Source organism: Astyanax mexicanus, chromosome 1 (assembly GCF_023375975.1).
Source record: "Astyanax mexicanus isolate ESR-SI-001 chromosome 1, AstMex3_surface, whole genome shotgun sequence".
Lineage (NCBI taxonomy): Eukaryota > Metazoa > Chordata > Actinopteri > Characiformes > Acestrorhamphidae > Astyanax > Astyanax mexicanus.
The window spans coordinates 52154860-52176962 of record NC_064408.1 but is presented as its reverse complement, the minus strand read 5'-3'; the positions used below and the strand labels follow the sequence as shown (position 1 = coordinate 52176962).

General features: G+C 36.7%; 2 protein-coding genes across 3 annotated transcripts in view; one reads left to right on the top strand and one right to left on the bottom strand.

Moving 5' to 3' along the window:
* Positions 1 to 8839, bottom strand: part of nbas (NBAS subunit of NRZ tethering complex) — a 353782-nt gene extending 344943 nt beyond the window's left edge. For both annotated transcript variants that reach the window (XM_049479822.1, XM_049479826.1), the window contains exons 1-6: positions 8699 to 8839; positions 8362 to 8413; positions 5407 to 5443; positions 5022 to 5099; positions 2408 to 2455; positions 1773 to 1816 (exon numbers count right to left, since the gene is read on the bottom strand). In XM_049479822.1, the coding sequence (XP_049335779.1) occupies positions 1773 to 1816; positions 2408 to 2455; positions 5022 to 5099; positions 5407 to 5443; positions 8362 to 8413; positions 8699 to 8791 (352 nt within the window). In that variant the 5' untranslated portion in view covers positions 8792 to 8839. The remainder of the gene's footprint in view (positions 1 to 1772; positions 1817 to 2407; positions 2456 to 5021; positions 5100 to 5406; positions 5444 to 8361; positions 8414 to 8698) is intronic.
* A 598-nt stretch (positions 8840 to 9437) lies between these two features.
* On the top strand, positions 9438 to 21494 carry ddx1 (DEAD (Asp-Glu-Ala-Asp) box helicase 1). Its single transcript, XM_049479819.1, has 26 exons — positions 9438 to 9688; positions 9789 to 9840; positions 11156 to 11219; positions 11305 to 11334; positions 11524 to 11620; positions 11951 to 11998; positions 12166 to 12249; positions 12958 to 13041; positions 13293 to 13369; positions 13462 to 13534; positions 13625 to 13701; positions 14043 to 14157; positions 15030 to 15168; positions 15258 to 15318; positions 15419 to 15517; positions 15610 to 15699; positions 15785 to 15973; positions 16899 to 16950; positions 17189 to 17335; positions 17873 to 17964; positions 18548 to 18620; positions 18748 to 18820; positions 18933 to 18975; positions 19082 to 19177; positions 19645 to 19765; positions 21090 to 21494. Exons 1-26 carry the CDS (start codon positions 9673 to 9675, stop codon positions 21218 to 21220), a joined length of 2223 nt encoding a protein of 740 aa, XP_049335776.1. The 5' UTR covers positions 9438 to 9672; the 3' UTR covers positions 21221 to 21494.
* Positions 21495 to 22103: the final 609 nt, after the last annotated feature.

The window sequence follows — 22103 nt, the reverse complement described above, 5'->3', positions numbered from 1 at the left end:
ACTGGCCTGAAATTGGATGTTAAATTTCTCCCTCTGGAAAAAATAGGGACAGCTGAAAAGGACAAATCTATCAATGAGCCAAGTGCCACACCTTTATCTCAACTACAACAGAGAGAGAGAAGTAGAGAGAAGGGAACAGGAAAGAATTAGATAAAGGGGTGAAAGACAGAGAGGGACAGAATAATATTAGTGAGAAAGACAGGTGAAAACAGATAGTAGTACAAGAACAGTGAGCAAACAAGAAAAAGAGGCAATGAGAAAATAAGTTGGTGATCCCATAATGAGAGAGGCAAAGAGGAGAGAAAGAAAGAGAGTGAGTGAGTGAGTGAGTGAGTGAGTGAGTGAGTGAGTGAGTAAAAGGAGAGGAGTGAAAGAGGGAGGAAGATAAGAAAGATAAGAAAGATGAATGAGTTATTGAGAAAGATAGAGAGAAAAGGCAAGTACATACACTAATTCAAACATTCTTTCAAACGGTTCTAAAGAGTGTCATTCTGAAGCAAATTAACTTAATCACATTCAGCAATTGAGAGAGAAATTCAATAAGAACAAAGCTAGTCAGGAGCACGACTACAGTCAGCCGCTGCAGGCCTGGCCTCTAAGCAATACGCTTCACAGAACGCCTACTAAAAATCTTCAACCGCATTAAAAATAGCTTAGCTGAGGAGTGAGCGAGAACTGGAGAGGGAAAAAAAAATCCTACTTTAAATCAATAAACACAAGGACAGAAGGACGTGTGATCCTCAACAGCAGTAAAGACATTTGAAAAGAATCAACCAGCTGCATCAATGCAGCACATCAGATGGCAGATTAGTTTTGTTTAGACGACTCTCATGTTAATGACACAGCCGCACACACACACATGAATTAAGCTCATTAAAGAGTTCATTTAACTCAGCTCTCCTCTGCTGCAGCTGTTAATTACTAGAACTGAAAATAAGAGAAAAATTTCATACAACTTCATCTCACTCACTTTTGGTTGTGCCAGACTCAAACTCAAAACAGAACTTTCAGTAATAGGATTTAGCATCACACCATGCAGTCCTGCTCTAATCTTAAAGGGCCATGAGCTCAAATATGCAGTTCCTTGGGCCAGCAAAACAGAAAATAATGTACTTCATCTATGAGATATTCTGTTTACAATCACTGAAACCTAAGTAGTTACATCTTTACATGTTTTGTGTACTCTAGAGAGAACTTGAGGTATGGTAATGTCCATTTGGGTCACCCAGGAACGAGCCCACAGTCGTTTTTCCCTCTTTTTTTTAGTTTTTCTAAGCACTCCCATCACGCAAAGGGCTAGTGTAGATTCTATGCTTCTCCCCCACAATGACCTACGGAGGACGCGGGCGATGATTGGTTGGTGACTAACGTGTAGTGTTGCCAGTCCCACAGGAACGACACAAAACGAAAATAACTGCTTAATCTGACAGAGTGAACATCGTGAGGGACAAAAATGTTGTGTAGTCTGAGCTTGGCATTAGTTGAACTTAAAAGTCAAAAGTTACAGTCCAAACAAGATATGTGGGAAAGCCCCCTGAGCTGCACAAATACAACACACTCATACATTCATACATAAGTTGTCTCGTCATTCTAAAGCAATGTGGCCCCACCCATTCACCTACAGACAAAAGCTATGAGGAGAGTAACATACGAGGATTCATGTCTGATTGAAGACTATGTTTTATGCATATACACATCTACATGCAGAGCTTAATTACCAATTTAATACATTCTGCTCTTACAACAGGTTAAAAGGTGATGTGACACTCTACCTTGGCATTTTCCAATGACAGATCCAAAGTCATCTCTGGCCGACCTTTAGAGAATAGAGTGAGAGAGAGAGAAGAGTGGTGCGTTACAGTACTGCATGCTAAAATATATTTAAATCAAATCATTCACTATTCAATGACTTTGAGACTGACTTTGAATAAGACCTTGTTCATTTGTGTTCACTCAGATTTGCCTCTTTGGTTTAATAGGGGTGTCATTACAGCATTGTCTGCTTTCTGAGAGGCTTTCAAGTCATTTAAATCCATTCACAGAACAGACTGTGCGCGGTATTTCTTTTAGCCAATTACAATCAGCAGTAGAGATAAGCCTCCATTGCCCTCAGTGCTCTAGAACTATAAATCACATCCATTCAAACTGCAGCGCCGCACTAAACAAAGCTCACTAATAGATTTCCCCTTTCTGTTGACAATTACTGCAGACTGTCCAGTCTAAAGAAAAGGTGGATTGGGGTGGGGGGATGGGTTGGCCGCCGTCTGCCTCATTTTTAGGATCCCTGTGCCAAAATATCAATCTAGGCTACAGATTTGCTGAGTTCAACATCTCCAGTGACAGGAAGGTGAAAAATGAAGCAATTACGGTAACAGGGCAAATGTTCCCAATCGATGGGCGGAATTACCTAATTTCCACACACTGATCCTGAACCACGGCCAGGAGCTTCCCATTACTGCAAACACACAGAGAGAGAAGAGAGAGAGAGAGAGAGAGAGAGAGAGAGAAGAGAGAGAAGGGGAAGAGGGACTTAGTGAAAAAACACATCGGAAGCATCTGATGTCCAAAAGCAAACATTTCAACATGTATAATGATGTCTTCCCACTGCAAATCAATAGCTAATTAAAGCCTGCTGTCTCTCAGGCTTCCCACTATCTGCATGCATACAGTCAGAGACAACCCTGAGCTTCTGACTGTTTACATGAACAAATACAGTGTCAAATAAACACCGTTAGTGTTAAATTAACACAATGTAAAAAGCTAAGCTGAGATCAGAGAGAATTTCATTTCATGCCATTTTTTTTAAAGGTCAAATGACCTAAACTAAAACTGTGGTCTGGTTGAATCAGAGGATATGGATATTTCTGGAAAAAAACAACAACATTGTTTTACACTCACATTACACTTTTAAGCACTTCATCTGTCTTGTAAGCCACTTTTTGGTGCTTTCAAAAACAGTTCTTTTTCCAAACAAACCTAACTCAATTTAATTAAGGTGCTTTCTTGTGCATACATTGAAATGTGATTTTAATTGTAATGCAGTTCTATTTATGGTCTTCCTCAGCACTTATTACATCTCAGAACACACCCCTCTACAACATATGCTGCTTCTGGGAGGTCTTTGGTCTTATCAGAAAAACAAGCTTTCCACCAGAAAGCACTACATAAGCACCTTTCAACACTGGATGTATTGAAAATTCAAGAGATACAATAGTCTAAGCAAAGTGTGAAGCCTATGTTTGTTATGCATAGGATAATGTTTCCTACATAACTGTACACTGAACAACTGAACCCAATTGTGTACAAGAAAATATAGGCAGCCCTCACACTGAAGGCAGCACCTCAGGTGAAGTGAGAGGCCTGTAATGGATGAATTTGTGCTTAATGAAGACATTGGGTTTAAGAAAGATGAGAACATTTAATTTAGATCACATTATTGTTAAATCTAATAAATTAAATGTGCTGACCATCGTCTCCCTATCAAGAACCTACAAGGGAGTATTTTGTTAGCAAAATCTAATGTTGTACAAAGATACTTCCAGAGGGGAAAAAAAACGTATTTCTGGCATTCATTACATATACTGTGGTTTCGTTTTGATTTTCATTTACTGGAATAATGAAAAATGCTGCACGCAGTGTGATGGGGTGCCAAGGAATTAAACAATGTTCAAAGTCCTTGAGCACAGATGTTCGTCCCTATGGTGTGTGCACCTGCTTTAAAAACAATAATAGTTTAAAGGTTTTAGAGGACTCCAACATTTATATTTATAAATATACATCTGATTTTATTATTTCCTATAAACTAATAAATGTAAAACACTTTGGAGGGTTGTTTTGTCTGCTGGTACATATAAAGGGGTCTTTGATATGTTTAAATAGCCAAAGAAACTATGCCTTAGCAGTCTAAAACCACCTTAAATCCAAAATAGGTCTATACACATACTTTAGGTGTGCAATAACAGACTTCAAACTTAAGTGTTGAACCAGTCATTATTGGGCAGTTTCGGACTACGGAACTGTTTGGAAAAAAATCATTTCAGTGGTGGTCTTCAGTTCAGTTACAGCTAGTCTCCTTATACTGTTTCACTGTTTCAGTTCATTTAAAATGAACTACACTGATGCAGGGATGACAGGGTTGTGTGTATAGCGTTGGTAGTGCTGGGCTTTATCCTCAAATCAATTTCACAATGAACTGAACGGTTTACTTTGATTATAATTAATGAATGATTGGTTTAATTTGGTACAAGATTATGTTGGTTGGGTCGTTTACAACAGATTTTAGTGGTTATAGGTTCTGAATGACAGTTTTCAATATATATTTTGATTCATTTTGATGCCCAGCTCTAAATATTTATTTGAGTAATCAAATCACAATGATGCACAATGGTGTTGCTAGAGTTTTTACACATCACTGTCAATGCTAGGTTGACAGCAGTGCACCACCCAAATATATCTAGCAAAGAGCACCTCTTTGGTCACAAACTGAGCAACTGATGAAGAGCTAAAGGATGAGTGACAAAAAACAGAGCATCATAAGAGTCGCTACAGTCCCTCACTGCACACCAGCAAGGGAGCTGCAAGGCAGGTGTTTCTAATAAAATAAGTGTTCAGTGAGTGTAAAACTAAATTAATACAAGTTTCAGAGTCCATTTTGGTAAAAGAAACAGCAGTCAAAGTTCAGTCAAATCTGTAAAACTGCAGACACAAGAGAACAAAGTGCAGAGTGAGAGATCAGCAGCAGACACTTTGTTTCTTAAAGCCTCCAGCAGTGTCAGCCTAATGATCCTTTGAGGTACTACTTAATGCATCAGCAGAGCACCTGCAGGAGCACAGGCCTCATCGAGCAAGCTTTCACCCTCGTACTCCATCAATTTCTGCCGTACGGTTAGTATAATGAGTGCTGCCGCACAGGGCCCGCAGCCCACTATCACACAGCACCACACATTCTCCCTGCCTGTCCTGAAGAAAAGAAAAAAAAAAAAAAAAAAAAACAGTTGGAAGTCAAAAGCTATTAGCATCACCTTGCTAGCACCAGTTGCCAGTTGATTTGCTTTGCTGCGAGGCGCACCAATCCGGGGGGCAGGGAAGAACTTGAGGGGCTGAAACGCAAACAAGCTTTTTTACTGCCCAAACAAGATGAACGTCAGTTGGCTGAGAAAGCAATTCAATCACAAGCTCAACACAAACAACATTAACGGTTTGGCTAAAGTCGTGGGTTTCTATGTAAACCTAATTTGGTTGTTCATTTCAGTTCAGCATACGGTTCATATGCTGAACGTAACTAGCTCTATAAAAAAATCCACAGTGAGCTTAGTATATTAACTTTATAATTTATATTAGTAGTGACCTAGTATATTTAACTTGTTAACCAATGTATGGAAGCAGGTGGTAGTTATAATAACTTACCTGTACCAAAGGTAGTGCAAAATAAAGCGAAACGGTCCTGAAAAACAGAATTAGAATTGTTTTCTTATAAGCATGACAACCAAGAAAATATATTTGGTAAAACAATCTAAATGGCATAAAAAAATCCTCCTTTACCATGACACTCCAACTAGGCCGGTCACAATAATAATTAAATTACTGGCTTATTTTACAATATGGGCATGATCTTATCCTTAACACTGACCAATGTGTAGACTTGTAGTGTAGAATGTGCGACAGGAGCCAATCAATACGAATGAGTCAAGTTTAAAAACAATAGTTTAATGTAATGACTAACTTTACAATACTTACACTTTTCAACAATTCATTTAAGGTACTTTAAAAGTAAAGTGCAAATACATTATTATGCTACAATATTTTCTTTGAATGACTGGCATAAAAAGGTCCCACAATAAAATATTTATCAGAAATATTTCTGCGACAATATATTATACAAAAACATTAGTTACCCTGGCAGATCAAACTCCAACACTGTATTTCTTCAAGGCTAAAAGCTAACCCAGTAGATTAAAAGAGAAAATGGCAACTGTTTATAAGCATGCCACTGATATAAAACAACCAAGAGGTTCTGTTTCTAAAGAGATTTGATTGTATTGAAAATCTCCTGTAATACAACACACCCCAAATAACCAATATAACACCTCATGAAACCTTTTACAAGTGTGAACATATATAAGACTACCACACACAGGCCTGTCATGCTATCTATGTTATAGACTTATTTTACAACACAGACATAGCCTGAAACTTTCCTGAAAATAAAGTGCATCTCCGAAAACATTATGCATGTTTTTTCTTTCTTTCTTTCTTTCTTTCTTTCTTTCTTTCTTTCTTTCTTTCTGTGTATTGGAACAATACAAAAAAACAGAGAGAAAAAAGCCAAAAATTAAGTAAAAAAAAAATTTAACTGTAAGAATTCACACAAACCTCCACAAAAGCAGACTATGTGAGTCCTATGTGAACTTTCTTTATAACTGGTTTTACACTGGTTTTATTTTAGTTTAATTTTTAAGGATTCCTATACATTATTTTTATTTTATTTATATTTCCATTCCAATGTCTCAAAATTCTTATAGCAGATAATACCAAAATAATTATCAGTTGTCTCCTTAATTACTAATGATATTAACTGTCTCAAAGGAAATAAACATGTCTGTAACAAAAGATGTATTTGTAATCTTTTTCTGGTAGAAATAATAAATTTTCTAGAAAACTTTCAGGGGTGCCAACACTTTCGGCCATTAATGTCTATGGAGTCTGCAATGCAGACTGCAGCTGATATTCAGTTAAGGACTAGACAATTGGTATTGCTACTAGGTATTATAAACATGTATTGATAAAAGATACCCGTGTCGATTAATCGTTTGTAATCAGTCAGTTATGCTGCTTAATTAAAGTTGTAAATCAATGGATAGTATGCATGGTGTATATGTTGGGGGGTCACATGTAATAAAATATGGGTTGTCTGTATAATGTGGTGTGTATGATATTGTACTTGCAATATACCTGTTTTGAGACGAAAGAGATATTTCAGAGAACTAAGAAAATAAAAGGTGTGTTAAATTGTATTGTATAGTTAGTATTGTAAGCTATTAAAAACAAGTTTTAGATGCAAGTTTAATGAGCTGTTATTTAATTTGCTAGGGGAACTTGTGTTAAGGCAGGGACTGGACAACAGGGTGACACTCACATGTGTGCAGACCTAAGCAGGTGAGGTAAAACTTGCAGGAAGCAGTGATTGAGGGGATGGCCAAAATACTTGTTAACAAATTGACAAAGTCAAAGTCAAAGATTAGTCGCCTAACAAAATAATCCTTAGTTGCAGCTAGACCTGTCACGATAATTACATTATTGACTTATCATATAACAAATGAAAATTACCTCAATAATATTTGATAATCATGATATCGTTTTTATATTGTTTTTACTTGTATGTTTGCTCACATAAATAACTTGTTGCCCAATGACCAATGCTTCAATAACTGTGACTCCATACACACAGTAGGTGCAGCAGGTGAAAAAAGTAGATATTTCCAAAACTATGATCAATTAAAAAGTTGTTGTCTTTAAAAGGGTATGAATGCTTTGTTATGCTATTCTATTATTATTACGTCCGTGGCATTTAATGTCCTTAAAAAAGCAATAATTAAGCAATAATATCAGCACAGCAGTGCCAATATTACACATTATATTACCCATTGAACCTCAAGTGTATTATTGCAATTATACCACAGTTCCATTATTTCTGTTTATTGAAAGATTTGGAGTTAAGGAGGACAAGAAAATAAGATCTGTTTGGTTATAAACACTCCACATGTTAAAATAGTTCCATTACTGCTCTGTTTGTAGCTGCGCTGTTTGGCTTGTAAGCGCTGCATCGTCACTAGGTTACCTGTATGTGGCGGAGTACTACATGAAGAGCTTCAGGTACAGTACATTACCGGCTGATAACGACACTTTTAGAACGCCTCTCAGCCAATCACATTGCAGGGTCAGAACTAACTGTGGTGTAATATTGTTTAATCGCAATCATTTCTGGGATGATATATCGTCCACAAAATACTGTTATACTGACAGGCCTAGTTGCAGCCCCCTCTAATTGCTAATGGTATAAAATATATCCAACATTTTCTTTTATAACAATTAAGGTACATTTGCCTGACACAGCAGATCCCAGCCATTCAGAGTAGCTTCAAGTTTATATGACTGAAGACTGTAGTCAGGTGTGTCAACTGCCAGCCGGGTAGTTAGCTTTCCTAACAAACCTCAGATATCATGTTCTTCAGATATATGAGCCCTAGAGGAGCAGCACTGAACCATCTCTCTGTCTGAACTTAGTTTAATTAGAAGATTAATGTCAGGGACAACCATGAACCCATTTTAAAAATACAGAAACAGGGGTTTGGCTGTTCATACCTGTCACAGCTTTAGCGACAGCAGAGGAGCTGTACTCCTTAAATCCTCGCACCTGAAACATAAACACAGCATTACTAAGACAGAGGGACAGAAACAACCGTTACTCAAGCCCCTCTCTCTCTCTCTCCTAAATAAAGAGCAGCAGGAGCACAGACTGTTAGTGAACTAGTGTGATAAAGCGGTTGTGGCGCTAAAGCTGTTCACTCTGAGTCTACAGGCTGATTCAGGCTGCGCTACGTGGCTCTGCACACTTTCTGCTCCTCATTAAAACATGAACACACCGCTTTAACTCAGAGCCCGAGCACTCCTATAACCACGAGCACCAAACCGCACAAACCTGCGTGTCCGTCTCCGCCGGCCACTCCGTATTAACCAGCAAATCATACAGAATATTCTCCTCCTCCTCCTCAGCGAGGAAATCTGCAGCCATGTTTCCAATGCAGGGCTACGTCACTCTCTACAGTGCCCTCAGAGGCTCAACTCCAGCGAAGCCCTGAACCACACTGAATCATCCTTATCATCAACCGACCGAACCGAGTCAAAGATCCAACTGAATCAACTCCTACCATATGATACTACCACAGCATTTAATCTAAAATACTCTGTTCATTAAAAACAAACCTTTTCATATAAACAAATGTTTAAAAACTTTAAAAACTTTAAAAAAAAAAATTAAAAACTTACACAATATTGATTCAATAAATACAAACGCATAAAATTACTTTATTTTTTTATGTAAAAACTGTGGCTAGTTTAGCTAAGTACATTCTTATGTATAGAAGGTAAGTAATGGTTTAAAAAAACTTTAAAATGATGAAAAATGTATTTATTTATTGAAGGTATGTATAGTAGATTTATTTTAAAAAAGTTTTTTTTATTATGTAGTATTGTTTATTTGTAGAATGTAAATATAGTAGGTATATTGTTTAGAACTATTTGCAATAATTTCGTATAATCTGTTCATAGAAAGTAAGAATATATTTTTAATATACGTTTTTATGGTTTATGCTTTACCAACTGTATTGTAAATCTCGTTGAATCTAGCGGTCGATTCATTGAAGCGGAATCGGTTCGTTTAACTGAATCAAATGCCCACAACACACTCCTGAGCTCGCACAGGCTTTCGCTGTGAAAGCCGGGTTACAGTAATCAGTGTAGTTTAGTATAAGTGTTAAAGGTGTGTGATTTTATCTGGATTAAGGTGTGAAGAGGATCGATATTCCAGAGCAGTGTGAGGAGGAGAAGGAGGAGCTGATCTCTCTCAGTATAGGAGTTCAGTCTGAGTTATTTAGCGCTCTGTCACGGGTGAACATGGCTGCGTTTGGAGGTAGAGCTACTATAGCTACATGTGTTTATCTGGTGATTTTACTGTGGTGAACCTGTTCTGTGCAGGACTCTGACTGTGTCTCTCACTGTGTTTTATACAGAGATGGGCGTGATGCCTGAGATCGCTCAGGCTGTTGAGGAGATGGACTGGCTGTGAGTGAACGTTAGCTGTAGCCTGCTAGCCTCAGCTAATCAAACCCTTATGTAGCAGCGCTAAGCTAAGCTAATGTCTCCAATATGAGTCTGGACTTTCACTGCTAGGCTGAAACCTGGTTGTTAAATGTGAACAGGAGAATGTTACTATATTACTTTTATACAGTGCAGTAGCGTTAATGTCTTAGTATTTGAATTATAATGCATTTTAGGACCTGCCTGGAGTTCAAAGTGGATTTATTAGCTGTTAGCCTGAGTTAGCTATATTACTCTGCGGCACCGGGGGGTTTAAATGTTATTTAGTCAGTTAATATTGTAACTTACATTTGTTTTGTGTTGTGCATACTTTGGAGGTCAATTAAGTTTTATCAACCAACTTTTGTCGTTCAAACCACAAATTAAAACTTACTCATAGGATCATATCTGTAGGTTTTTGATAAAAGAAAAGTGATTGGAGAAAATATCCCACATTTAAAATCATAATAAACATTTTTTCCCCTATATTATCATGTATTATCATTAGTGCAGCCTCATATTTATAAGATATGAGCATCTGAGTGCATTGTGTTTATGAATGTGACAGTCAGATATTTCATTGAGCCCGGACGTTCTGAGTTGGGATTATGGCAATTAAAAAGTCTTTCGTTTTATTTATTGTTTTAGCCTTTATTTAATCAAGTAAAATTCCATTGAGATCACAAATGCCTTTTAAAAGTGAGACCTGGCCTAGAGAAACAGCCAGCAACGCAGAGTTAAAAAAAAAAAAAAACATATTCAAACAATCACCTAACACATATTGCATACAGTATAAGTTACATACTACAAGTCACAAGTTAGGGATGTCATATTGTATTGTATGCAAAAGTTTAAATATTGATGTTATAAAAATTACCTGAAATATAGTGCTATTATTTTAGGGCCGTACGGGTAATCAGGGTACAACATTTTTGCTGTTTGTAGCAAAAGAAAAAAATTGCCATTAAATATCTACCAAATAAAGACTAAACACAGATAAAGATGAAAGAATAAAGATTATTTCTGTCCAGTGTCATTTATGTTAGTTCAGTCCTGAATATATGTGCATTATTAGTTTTATGACATGTTGGATCATTGGTTGTGTTATAATCTAGTCTTAAATTCAATGTTTTGTCATAAAGCCAATAATATTGTTATTTTAAAAATACCTTGGAATAATGTAATGCTATTTTAGGGCCATGTTTTAGGGCATAATAACACTTACTTAATTCTCATGAAACAGAAAAAATATTTTTAACAGTAACAGTATATCTATTTCTCCCTTTCTCTTAACTGGCAGGTTGCCAACAGACATTCAAGCTGAGTCTATTCCACTGATTCTTGGTGGAGGAGATGTTCTTATGGTAAAAAGACATGCTGTATCATCAGTGACCATGTTGTAAAGTTATGTTTGTGTAGTTCCAGTATTCAAATGTCTATCTTCCACAGGCTGCTGAGACTGGGAGCGGAAAAACTGGGGTAAGTTAACAATCACACACAATTAACTATGTTCGTACTAAAATGAACCTAAATGCTCTTTCACATTATATATATTTAACAATTGTCAGATTTAATGAAAAGACAAGGATGTACACTGATATTCACAAACAAATGCCATGGTCACACTGCAGAACTCTGAGCCACTCTTCTATATGTTTGATCATGTAGGCGTTCAGCATCCCAGTGATCCAGATCGTGTATGAAACATTAAAGGATCAGCAGGAGGGGAAGAAGGGTCGTGCTGCAGTGAAGACAGGAGGAGCAGGTCTGCCAACGAAACCTCACCTGTCATTTGCTTCTAGTGATAGATCACTTAGCGTCCACACTATATAACATATTTAATGCAAACTGCAAGAATCATGCACAGAAGGGTCACCCTCATCCAAATCACATCAGGTTCATATTAAGGCATGGCAGTATGTTATAAATATTCATACTATGTTGTATATATCACTATCACTATTTCTCCTAACTTTAAAGACTTTTTGATGTTTGGTAGTTTTTTTGCATATAGTCCTGCCATAGTTCACATCAATAATCAGGCTGGTAATGCTTGTTTATTTATATGTCTCTTTTTTGATGTTCTTTACTGCAGTGTTTAATAAGTGGCAGATGAACCCATATGACAGAAGCCCAGCATTTGGTAAGTTTTAATCAAATACAATACGTGAAAATGCACTCAGCTGGTGTCTTAAAACTTTGATTTAAGTTTAAGTCTGTGTTTTAAAGCTCTAAGACTAGAAATAATTTATATCTGAGATACTGTTTACATTCTATGCACTCTAAGACTAACTGTATTTTATTTTCCAGCTATTGGCCCAGATGGACTTTGCTGCCAAAGCAGAGAGTTTAAGGAGTGGCATGGCTGTCGTTCCACCAAAGCTGTGACTAAGGGTGAGCTATTTTCTATAACAGTAGCTGCATAGAACATAAGAATGTACAGAGAGCAACTTTGTTTTCAGTGAAGCCAGTAAGAAAGTGTGTGGACTGTCTCAGAATTATATTTAATAATTAAAATGAGTCTATGTAAAAAGCTGTTAATTCCATATTAGTGAATGGTCGCAGATTACCAGAAAATTCAAACTTATGAACCAGTATAGGTACATAATCATCTACAGCACCAGAGGTACTACACTATCAAAATATCCCACAGAAAACTGAAAAAGTGAAAGTCCCAGCTGAAATAAGTTTTCAGTCCATTGGGCCATATTGTGTTGAAATAACATTGTTGTAAAAGCATGTAATAATAGGTTATCTTGGATAGAAGGTCACACTTGGATAAAGCTGACAATCTACAGTTTGGTGATCTTCACACCTATTTTCTCCCCACTTTAACATGCCTTATTTAGTTAACAAAATCATCTTGGGGCAGTAGTTTGGTGGGGCAGTTGTTGTCTAATTGTTCAGGAGCAAAGTTGATGACCACCAGTTATCACTGATTAATTAATATATTTGTATAATTAATAATATTTGTTTCTGTATTACTTCGATATTGTGGTATGACCATGGTCAGTATTGGATCATGTCTGTTAACAAGTGTGCTTTTAGCAGAAGTACATATGAAAGGAAATGTTATGTATTTATTTATTTTTATTTTTACAGGCAAATATTACTATGAAGTCTCCTGTCACGACCAAGGGTTGTGCAGAATTGGTTGGTCCACTAGCCAGGCTGCATTAGACTTGGGTAAGCACACAACTTTCTCACACCTTTTTTATTCAAAGATCTCCTTCTGCTAAAATCAGAAGCGATATATTTGCATGTATGAATATTCATGATCAAGAGATGAAATCCTGTCTTTCTTCTAAGACCACTTATGCAGTGATCTAAAACAGGTCTAAACAGAAACACCTGAGCACTTTTTTTTTCACAAAAAAAAGAAACAGCTCACATGGCATTTAGTATTCTTACTCATAATCTTACATTTTCTTCATCAGGTACGGACAAGTATGGCTTTGGCTTTGGAGGTACCGGGAAAAAATCCCACAATAAGCAGTTTGACAGTTACGGAGAGGTAAGTTTGCAATCTCTGCCACCTCTTACTTCTTTTATTGATGAATGGTACAGTATTGCATTGGGACTATTGCATTGTTTGTGTTTTAACAGGAGTTTACTATGCATGACACCATCGGATGCTACATAGACATGGACAAGGGCCATGTGTCATTTTCTAAAAATGGTACACATCTTTTACATAGCATAATTCAACAGAGTTGAACAGAATGCTGGGAGTATGATAAAGTGACACTGCACTGTGCTCTGATTTCAGGAAATGATCTTGGCTTGGCCTTTGAGATTCCACAAAACCTGAGAAGCCAGCCATTCTTTGCCTCCTGTGTGCTCAAGGTGAACAGTGAACATGCACTTTCCTTAAACACTAATAACAAATTCCAGAAGAAGCAGAGTGCTTTCTTTTGTGGGTATAAATATTTATGATGAAGTTGCTCTTTGTAATGGAGTTTAAAGTCATAAAAAAATACTTTATTGTTAGATGGTTATGAACAGTAGATAGGATAGCTTTTTTTCAGTGGTTTGTATAGCCAGGTTGTATTAAAGGCTGTTTAGTTCTTAAAGGAATGTCAAGTATATTATAATATTTATTATATTCTACAGCTTTTACACTTTCACAGTTGGAGTATATTGATTTCTAAAATGTATTTAACTTTGTGTTTTGCATTAATGACCAGAATGCTGAACTAAAGTTTAATTTTGGAGGAGAGCCATTTAAAAACGCCCCCAAAGAGGGCTTTAAGGCCTTGGACCAAGCGCCAGACGGACATGTGGTCAAATCAAGCCAAACTGGTGAGCAACAAATGTGTGTGGTTTTACCCAAAATAAAACGAATTAAAAAAAATTGAACAGAGAGTTGTTTAACCCCATTATACTCATTACCAAAAGTTTGGATGTTTTTTTTTTTTTTTTTTTTTTTTTTTTTTTTCTTCTACTTCATTGTTTTAACATGTTCTGCGTTGTCAATTCATACTACAGTCGTCCCGACAATGAAGAAAAACATATGGAATTATAAAAAAAAAAAAAAAAACAGTGTTTAACAAATCAGAATATCAGCTTTATGAGGTAGTTATCTCAAACAGCTTTCAGTTAACAGCTGTGCTGAACTATTCAAGAGTTAATTACTTGAATTTTTTGCCTCTAAATGTGTTTGAGAGCATCAGTTGTAAAGTTGTGAAGAGGTAGAGTTGGTATACAGTGAATAGCTCTATTTGAATAATGTTCTAATCCAAATTATGGTCATGAAAACTCAATAAAGTACTACTAAGGAAATAAAAAAAATATGTTAGGAGGTGAAGGTTAGTCAAACAAAACAATTTCAAAAACTTTGAAAGTATTCCTAAGTGCAGTCGCAAAAAACATCAAAAATGTTATGATGAAACTGACTCTCATCAGGACTGCCCCAAGAAAAGAAAATATGTTTATTAGAGTTACCAGCCTATGAAACCTCAAGTTAACAGGATGCCAGATAAGAGTATTTATTTTGTTTGTTTAACTCTTTTAAGTTTACTTTATGATTCATTATGTTTCTTAGTCGTCTAGATGACTTCAGTATTTATTTACTCTGTATGAAAAAAATTATTGAATAAACTTTAAGGGCTTTTGGGAACAATAATGAATTTTATTATAATCTGCAATAATACATAATTATGTGTGTTCTGTAGGCAGTGCCACAGTGAGCCAGGTAAAATCCAGCTCCAACTCTCCCAGAGCTCTTATTATCGAACCATCGAAAGAGCTGGCCGAGCAGACCCTCAACAATGTCAACCAGTTTAAGAAATACGTGGAAAACCCCAAACTACGGTGAGCAGTGAGGGACATTTAAAGAGCTTGAGTTTTGTGGTTTTTGCAGGGTAAGTTTTGTAAGACTGAATAAGTGTGTGCTGTTACAGAGATCTGCTGATCATTGGAGGAGTAGCAGCCAAAGAGCAGCTCTCTACTTTGGAAAGTGGGGTAAGAAATACCTTATATATACATATTTTCTTTTGGTTCCCAGATGAGTTATGCTCAGGTTTAAAGATGTTCTGTCATTCTGATGCTGTCCGTCTCTCAGGTTGATATAGTTGTTGGCACACCAGGCAGACTGGATGACCTCATATCTACAGGGAAGCTGGATCTGTCCCAAGTCCGCTTCCTGGTTCTGGATGAGTGTGTACGTGGGATTGTTTATGCAATGTTTTTTTATTTTTTTTAATAAGGACTAGCAAGTGATTTAGAGTGGTCTTCTCTTTTGTTTCTTTCCAGGACGGGCTTCTCTCAGCTGGGTACACTGACTTCATCATGAGGGTCTTCAACAAGATCCCTCAGGTCACCTCAGATGGAAAGAGGCTACAGGTATATACTTCTACTGTAGGAAATGGTTACAGCTCGTAGTGAATGTGTAATAACTCTCTAGTGTGTATACGTGTTTGTGTTGTAGGTCATTGTATGTTCGGCTACACTGCACTCATTTGATGTGAAGAAGCTCTCAGAGAAGATCATGCACTTCCCTACCTGGGTTGACCTGAAGGGGGAGGATTCTGTCCCAGAGACTGTCCATCATGTGGTGGTGCCTATCAACCCCAAAAATGATCGGCTTTGGGAGAGACTTGGCAAGAACCATATAAGGGTAAACATCCAAATTAATTATTATTATTATTATTATTATTTTAATTTTTTTTTTTACAAGTATGTGAAATGGCTAAGAAAGTCCAGTTTCCGAACACTGGACAGAGTTTTCTGCCCATGAAGTGAAGCTCATGCGGGTTGCCAGATGCGGGGTGATGCTGAGTCTCACTCTGTAGCAGATCTGAACTGCCATCCTCTACTAGTGGTGATGCTAGAGGTGGTCATAAATTACACAGTTATGGTTAGCAACCTTACTGAAGCTCAGCGATTACCTGTTCAGCAGAAAAGGTCCTGCTCACCCTTTGTAATGTCTGTAGCGCACTCTTTGCATGCTGTTGTGCTGAGAATGCAGATGATACCTGGGAAAAGGTGGTGAGCAACTTCAAAGGCCATATTCTACACAGATTTCTGTGATGTACTACACCGATCAAATCAAATACTGACTAAAGCTCTGCTGATAACAGCTGCCAAAGCTTAAATTCAGCATATTTTCTTAATATCTGATGATGGAGCCTGATCATGTTATGAGCTACTACAGAAAATATAATCCGTCATTTTTTTCCTACATTTTTTGGGTGTTTTATATATATTTTTAAGGTCTGCTAAAACATTTGTAACTTTTGCAGCTTTAAGTTCCAAAAATTGTTATAATGAATTGTTATGAACATTTTTCCAACTACTATCTCACACATTGTGTCTAATTCGAAAGATTGCCAGAGCCAAAACACTTCTAAGAACTGTAAAATGGGGCTGAACAGGTGGAGATGTTTAAATAAGTTGGACGTCAGACAGCTAGTGATGGCTTACTTTACACTTCTAAATGTTGGTAACGCACATTAAATCCAGTGTCCATGATGAATATGAATATGTTTTATAAAGTTTTTTATATCCTGTTTTTTATTTATTTTCTTTTTTCCCCACACCAGACTGATGAGGTTCATGCCAAAGACAACACAAGGCCTGGAGCTAACTCTGCAGGTATCATATGGTTTAGTTTTCTGTCATAACTTGTTGATGCAGCAATATAAACAATATTTGTAATCATTTAGTTTATTAGTAATAGAACATGATCCTTTGCAGAAAGTCCTCAGTATTAGAGATGAATGCTTCAATGTGAACAAAAGCTTAGAGATTACATGACTTTTGTAATGTTACGTACATGCAGCAGCACTGTGTTTCAAATGTATCTTAAATCAGTGTGTTTGGGATGTGGTAGAGATGTGGTCAGAGGCCATAAAGATCCTGAAGGGAGAGTACGCAGTGCGGGCCATCAAAGAGCACAAGATGGACCAGGCCATCGTCTTCTGCAGAACCAAGATCGACTGCGACAACATGGAGCAGTACTTCATCCAGCAAGGAGGAGGTGCATCCACCAGTACATTTAGTCTCCTGTTGGACTATGTTCAAGCAGGCAGTTCTACTGTGTGCTTTTAACCAGGACAGGGTTTTTTTTTTTCAGTCATTTAAATTTAATCAGATTTAGATCACATTTGAATGTCAATGAAAGGGCATTTAAATCTTTGTGAGAAAGCCACTTGACATTTCTACACTAAAAAATTGGATCTGTCTCACATTAGGACAAAAAAAAAAAAGCTTTAGCCTAATAATACGAAGAAAAAGCATTTTATTCTGTTGGCTAAGACTATCTACTGATCAGGTCTATTTCATGTTCTGGCCATGTTAGCGCTGATTTTTTTTTTTTTTTTTTTATATACAGTGTGATTGCTTTGTTAGTCAGTTGTAGTTGTTAAGTAATGCTACAAAACACCCTCATAAATGTAATAATTAATGGCAAAGCATACACATGCAAACATAACTACAGGCAGGTTACAGGCATATAATTTTTCCCAGTCCAGTTAGAACCTGAATACTCAGTATGTTGTCTCTGTGGTCTCCTCAGGTCCAGATAAAAAGGGACATCAGTTCTCATGCGTCTGTCTCCATGGTGACAGGAAGCCCAACGAGCGTAAAAACAACTTGGAGAGGTTCAAGGTAATACATGGTTTTAATAGGATATATTTACTACAAACCTACCGCTCCGACATGCATCCAGCTTAATGGTGCTTTATTGCCACAGCTTTGGTTGGCCTGCTCTCCCACATTAGGGGGTAAAAAAAATAGTACTAATGTGTATAATAACATACACCCAACTAATTGTTTATTAAATTAGTTGCTGACTATTTTAATAATCGTTTTTAGTCCATTTATTCGAATAGTTCTTGTAGCCCTAATGGTAACGGTCTTAGTATTTAGCCCATTTCAACTGGTAGAGAAAGTGTTCAGTACTTCACTGCTGTTTTACTATTCAGAAACTGTATGATCAAAAAGCTCTGTAAAGAAAAGAATTGCTATACACAATAAAGTTAAACAGTTCAAGTTGGAGTGGTGTTTTTAATCTGAAAAAAATGTAATAAAATAAAAGCAAATTTAAAAGTTATTATTAGAAAATAATGTAGTTGCTAACTATAGCTCTGTCAAAACAAGACCTCTTTATTGTTTAAAATATAAAATAGAACTTGATTATAATGTGCTATTCTACTCCAGAAAAAGCATTGTTGTTGTGTTCTTTCTTTAGAAACGTGAGGTGAGGTTGCTGATTTGCACAGATGTGGCTGCCAGAGGAATCGACATCCATGGTGTTCCATATGGTAAGACCCAGAATACCTCAAAGCCACACTCAATTTAGGATGCAGTATGCATGCATAAACACTTGATACCTCCTGTACTGTGAGCCCTCCTCTCATCAGCTCTCCCACGGTGGCTTTGTTTCTGCAGTGATTAATGTGACTCTGCCAGATGAGAAACAGAATTATGTGCATCGCATTGGAAGAGTTGGCAGAGCTGAGAGGTAAGTTCCATATGCTACACCATTATCTTCTTCTCACGCTTGAGGCTTATCCTAGTGAAACTGTCTCTTTCTCCCTACTGATTTTTTTTTCTTTCTCTCTGTTGTGCTGAAGAATGGGTCTAGCCATTTCCCTGGTGGCCATGGAAAAGGAAAAAGTAAGAAATGAAAATGATTTTTTTTTTTTTTTTTTTTTTTTTTGAGCCTGTTGAAGTATAAATATTCACAGTATGATAATAATGAAACCTCTTTGTGTGTGTTTAGGTGTGGTACCATGTCTGTGCTAACAGAGGGCGAGGCTGTTCTAACACCAGACTGAAGGAAGATGGAGGCTGCACTATATGGTACAATGAAAAAGAGGTGAGTACAGCCCTGAATTCAGGGTATAGTATATTAACATGTTTTTACTATTAAGTCTATGCTTTATTGACACCCAGTCCTGTTCATTTTGAATAGTAAAGGGACAGTTCAGCCAAATATTTTCAGTCTGTCAATGACAGATCATTTTTAATATGGATATGGACAGAACAGTACCATTGGAAATTGTAAAGGCTAGTGTAGCCAGTAGTTTAAAGTATGGTGTAACTTAACTTTTTATGTTGTAAGTTTACATTCATTTTCACTAATGCTTCTTTATTTTATTTTGTGATAGTAAATACATTATCAAAAACACCTACAATATCACCATATTTGCTGCTGTTAAAAACACTCTTAGGGGTGTTAATAAGGGGTGTTAATAAATAAATTAGTCTAAAGTTTGGTCAAGGTTTAATATTAATATTATTAATATTATTTTTAAAAAATAAGATGTGCTTGTTTGTGTTTAGCTGTTGGGAGATATTGAGGAACACTTGAAGTGCACCATTACGCAGTGTGAGCCGGACATCAAAGTGCCTTTGGATGAATTTGATGGCAAGGTCACCTACGGCCAGCGCAGAGCTGCAGGAGGTGTGTATTACTCTGAATGTCAGCCAGCTATTCAACTATTCACTGTTCTGCTGTGTCCAATTGGTAGAACAACATAGACATGATTTTACAAGCTGCTCACATACAATCATAAATCATTAGCGACTGATATCAGCATTACTTGCATTAAAAATGCATCATTTCGTTGCCTTAAGTGTTTATTTACTATATCCTCCTGTTCTTCGCTGCTCTTATTTTGCAGTTAGCCCATTAGCTTGAGGTTAGCTTCTTTATCAGTAAGTAGAACTACATACAATGTCAGTTTATTCTTATGGCATATGGGAAATATAATTACTGCATTTTTTAGACTATAGGACGCACTTACAATCCTTTAATTTTCCCAAAAATCGTCAGTGTGCCATATAATCCGGTGCACCTTATGTATGAATTCTACGGGTCAGGTATTAAGGAGAAGTAAAGACACTCTGCTGATGTACAGTGTTATAAGCATTAGCTCTTAACCGCAGCACTAGCTTGTTCACCATTCAGAGGTGAATAGCACCCTGGGTTACCTGAACACTCTAGCGCTATCGGTAGGCATTTACGTCCTGCTAGCGCTGCAATTAGCGGCTACTGCTAATGCTGCTGCACCCAGCCTCAGGGCTTCACTGAAGACTCCCCCTTAGACAAAATATTGGAAATTTAAGCGTACTGTAAATAAACTGAAGCGCTTTACTCACCTAAATAAATAATTTTCAGGAGAGAAATCTGTGTAGATGAACATCCAGTGCTCGTTTGACTTTTTTGATGTTTTTTTTTAGGAATAACACTTTTGTTTCCTTAGGCTCTCCCCCCATCTTCCCCATTAGAAGGGAAAAATGGTGACACCCTTGCTCACTGATGTAGGCATCCTTATTAGTGTCACTTAATGCACATTATAATCCGGTGTGCCTCATGTATGAAAATAGACCAAAAAATAGACAATCACTGATAGAGCGCCTTTTAATTCGGTATATTTTACAGTCTTTTTTGTTATATATTGTACATTACCATTATTTTTTATTGTTTGTATGCTGGTAAGAAGCTGGTCTAAATTAATCGCACATAAATTCTTTGAGCAATCATAAAAGACCACAATATTGGACTAATACTGCTGAATATATGAATAAATATTGCATATGCAACAAAGCACTGACATATTATTACTAGCATACATTCTCAAGAAGTATTACCAATGCATTTTATCAGGCAGTCCTAATGGTTCAAATTAAGACCTTAGTATACAGCATTGAAGCAAATTATGAGTGTATTTTAGACCAAGATGGTATTGGTAATTGTTAGCTGACGTCTTCAACTGTTCTTTCAGGTGGTCTCTATAAGGGGCATGTTGATGTACTGGCTCCCACTGTACAAGAACTGGCTAATCTTGAGCGGGAGGCACAAACCTCTTTCCTGCACCTGGGATACCTCCCCAACCAGCTCTTCAAAGCTTTCTAAGCAGCACTTCTCCACACCATAGACCATTAGTGTTTAAAAGGAAGTTCAAACACTAAATTAAGAGCTGTTTCATTCATGTTGTTAAATTGTTAGATTAATATAAATATTAATCTATGGTTTTTCTTCATTTCATTATTTCATTAGTAATATTCAATAAGTAATAATTTTTTTGAAGGCCTTAAAAAGGTATTATTTTTTTTTTTTTTGTTGGTTGATCTTGCACTCCTGTAAGACCTCTGAAGTGTCAATTCTGCAAAATAAACTGTTAACTGCATTACTACTTATTCTGTTTCTTTAGCCTGTTCACAATAGCTAATGCCAGTGTCTGAGCGGATAAATAAAAAAAAGACAACTGATAAAGTGAATCTGTTTAATGCTATAAATGTTAATAAGTTTTGTTATAATTGGCTGCCAAATTAAACTTTGCTTAAATGATGAGTAGAATTAAAAAAACTACTGCATTCTGTACCAGCTGACATAGACCAGTGAGCCACATTCTTCACATTAGCCAGTAAGTTCTTAAAGGTTAGAAAAAAAAGAAATAAAAAGAATGAGAATGAGACATTTTAACATGAGCCAAATAGTGATGCTAGAAGACTGGGTCACATCATCTCCAAAATAGCAGGCAGGTTTTGTAGGTGTTCCCAATATTCAGAAGTATTAATCCAGTTGAGCTTTTGTGGGGTCAATTGAGTTTGACTTCCCAGCATGCAACTTAGTGTCTTGATGTCAGATACCACAGAAGATATTAAGAGGTTTTGTGGAGTTCATGACTTGAGAGGTCAGAGCTGTTTTGGTAGAACAAAGGAAGCAGTACCAGTCAAAAGTGTAGACACACCTTAAATTCAGTGTTATTTCTTTATTTTAAAATGTTCTGCATTGT

Bases quoted from the DNA above. Each gene is read 5' to 3' on its own strand.
- ddx1 (XM_049479819.1), top strand. The intron at 14,158-15,029 runs GTGAGCAACAAA...TGTGTTCTGTAG, and splicing joins GGTCAAATCAAGCCAAACTG to GCAGTGCCACAGTGAGCCAG. The intron at 18,976-19,081 runs GTAAGAAATGAA...GTGTGTGTTTAG, and splicing joins TGGCCATGGAAAAGGAAAAA to GTGTGGTACCATGTCTGTGC.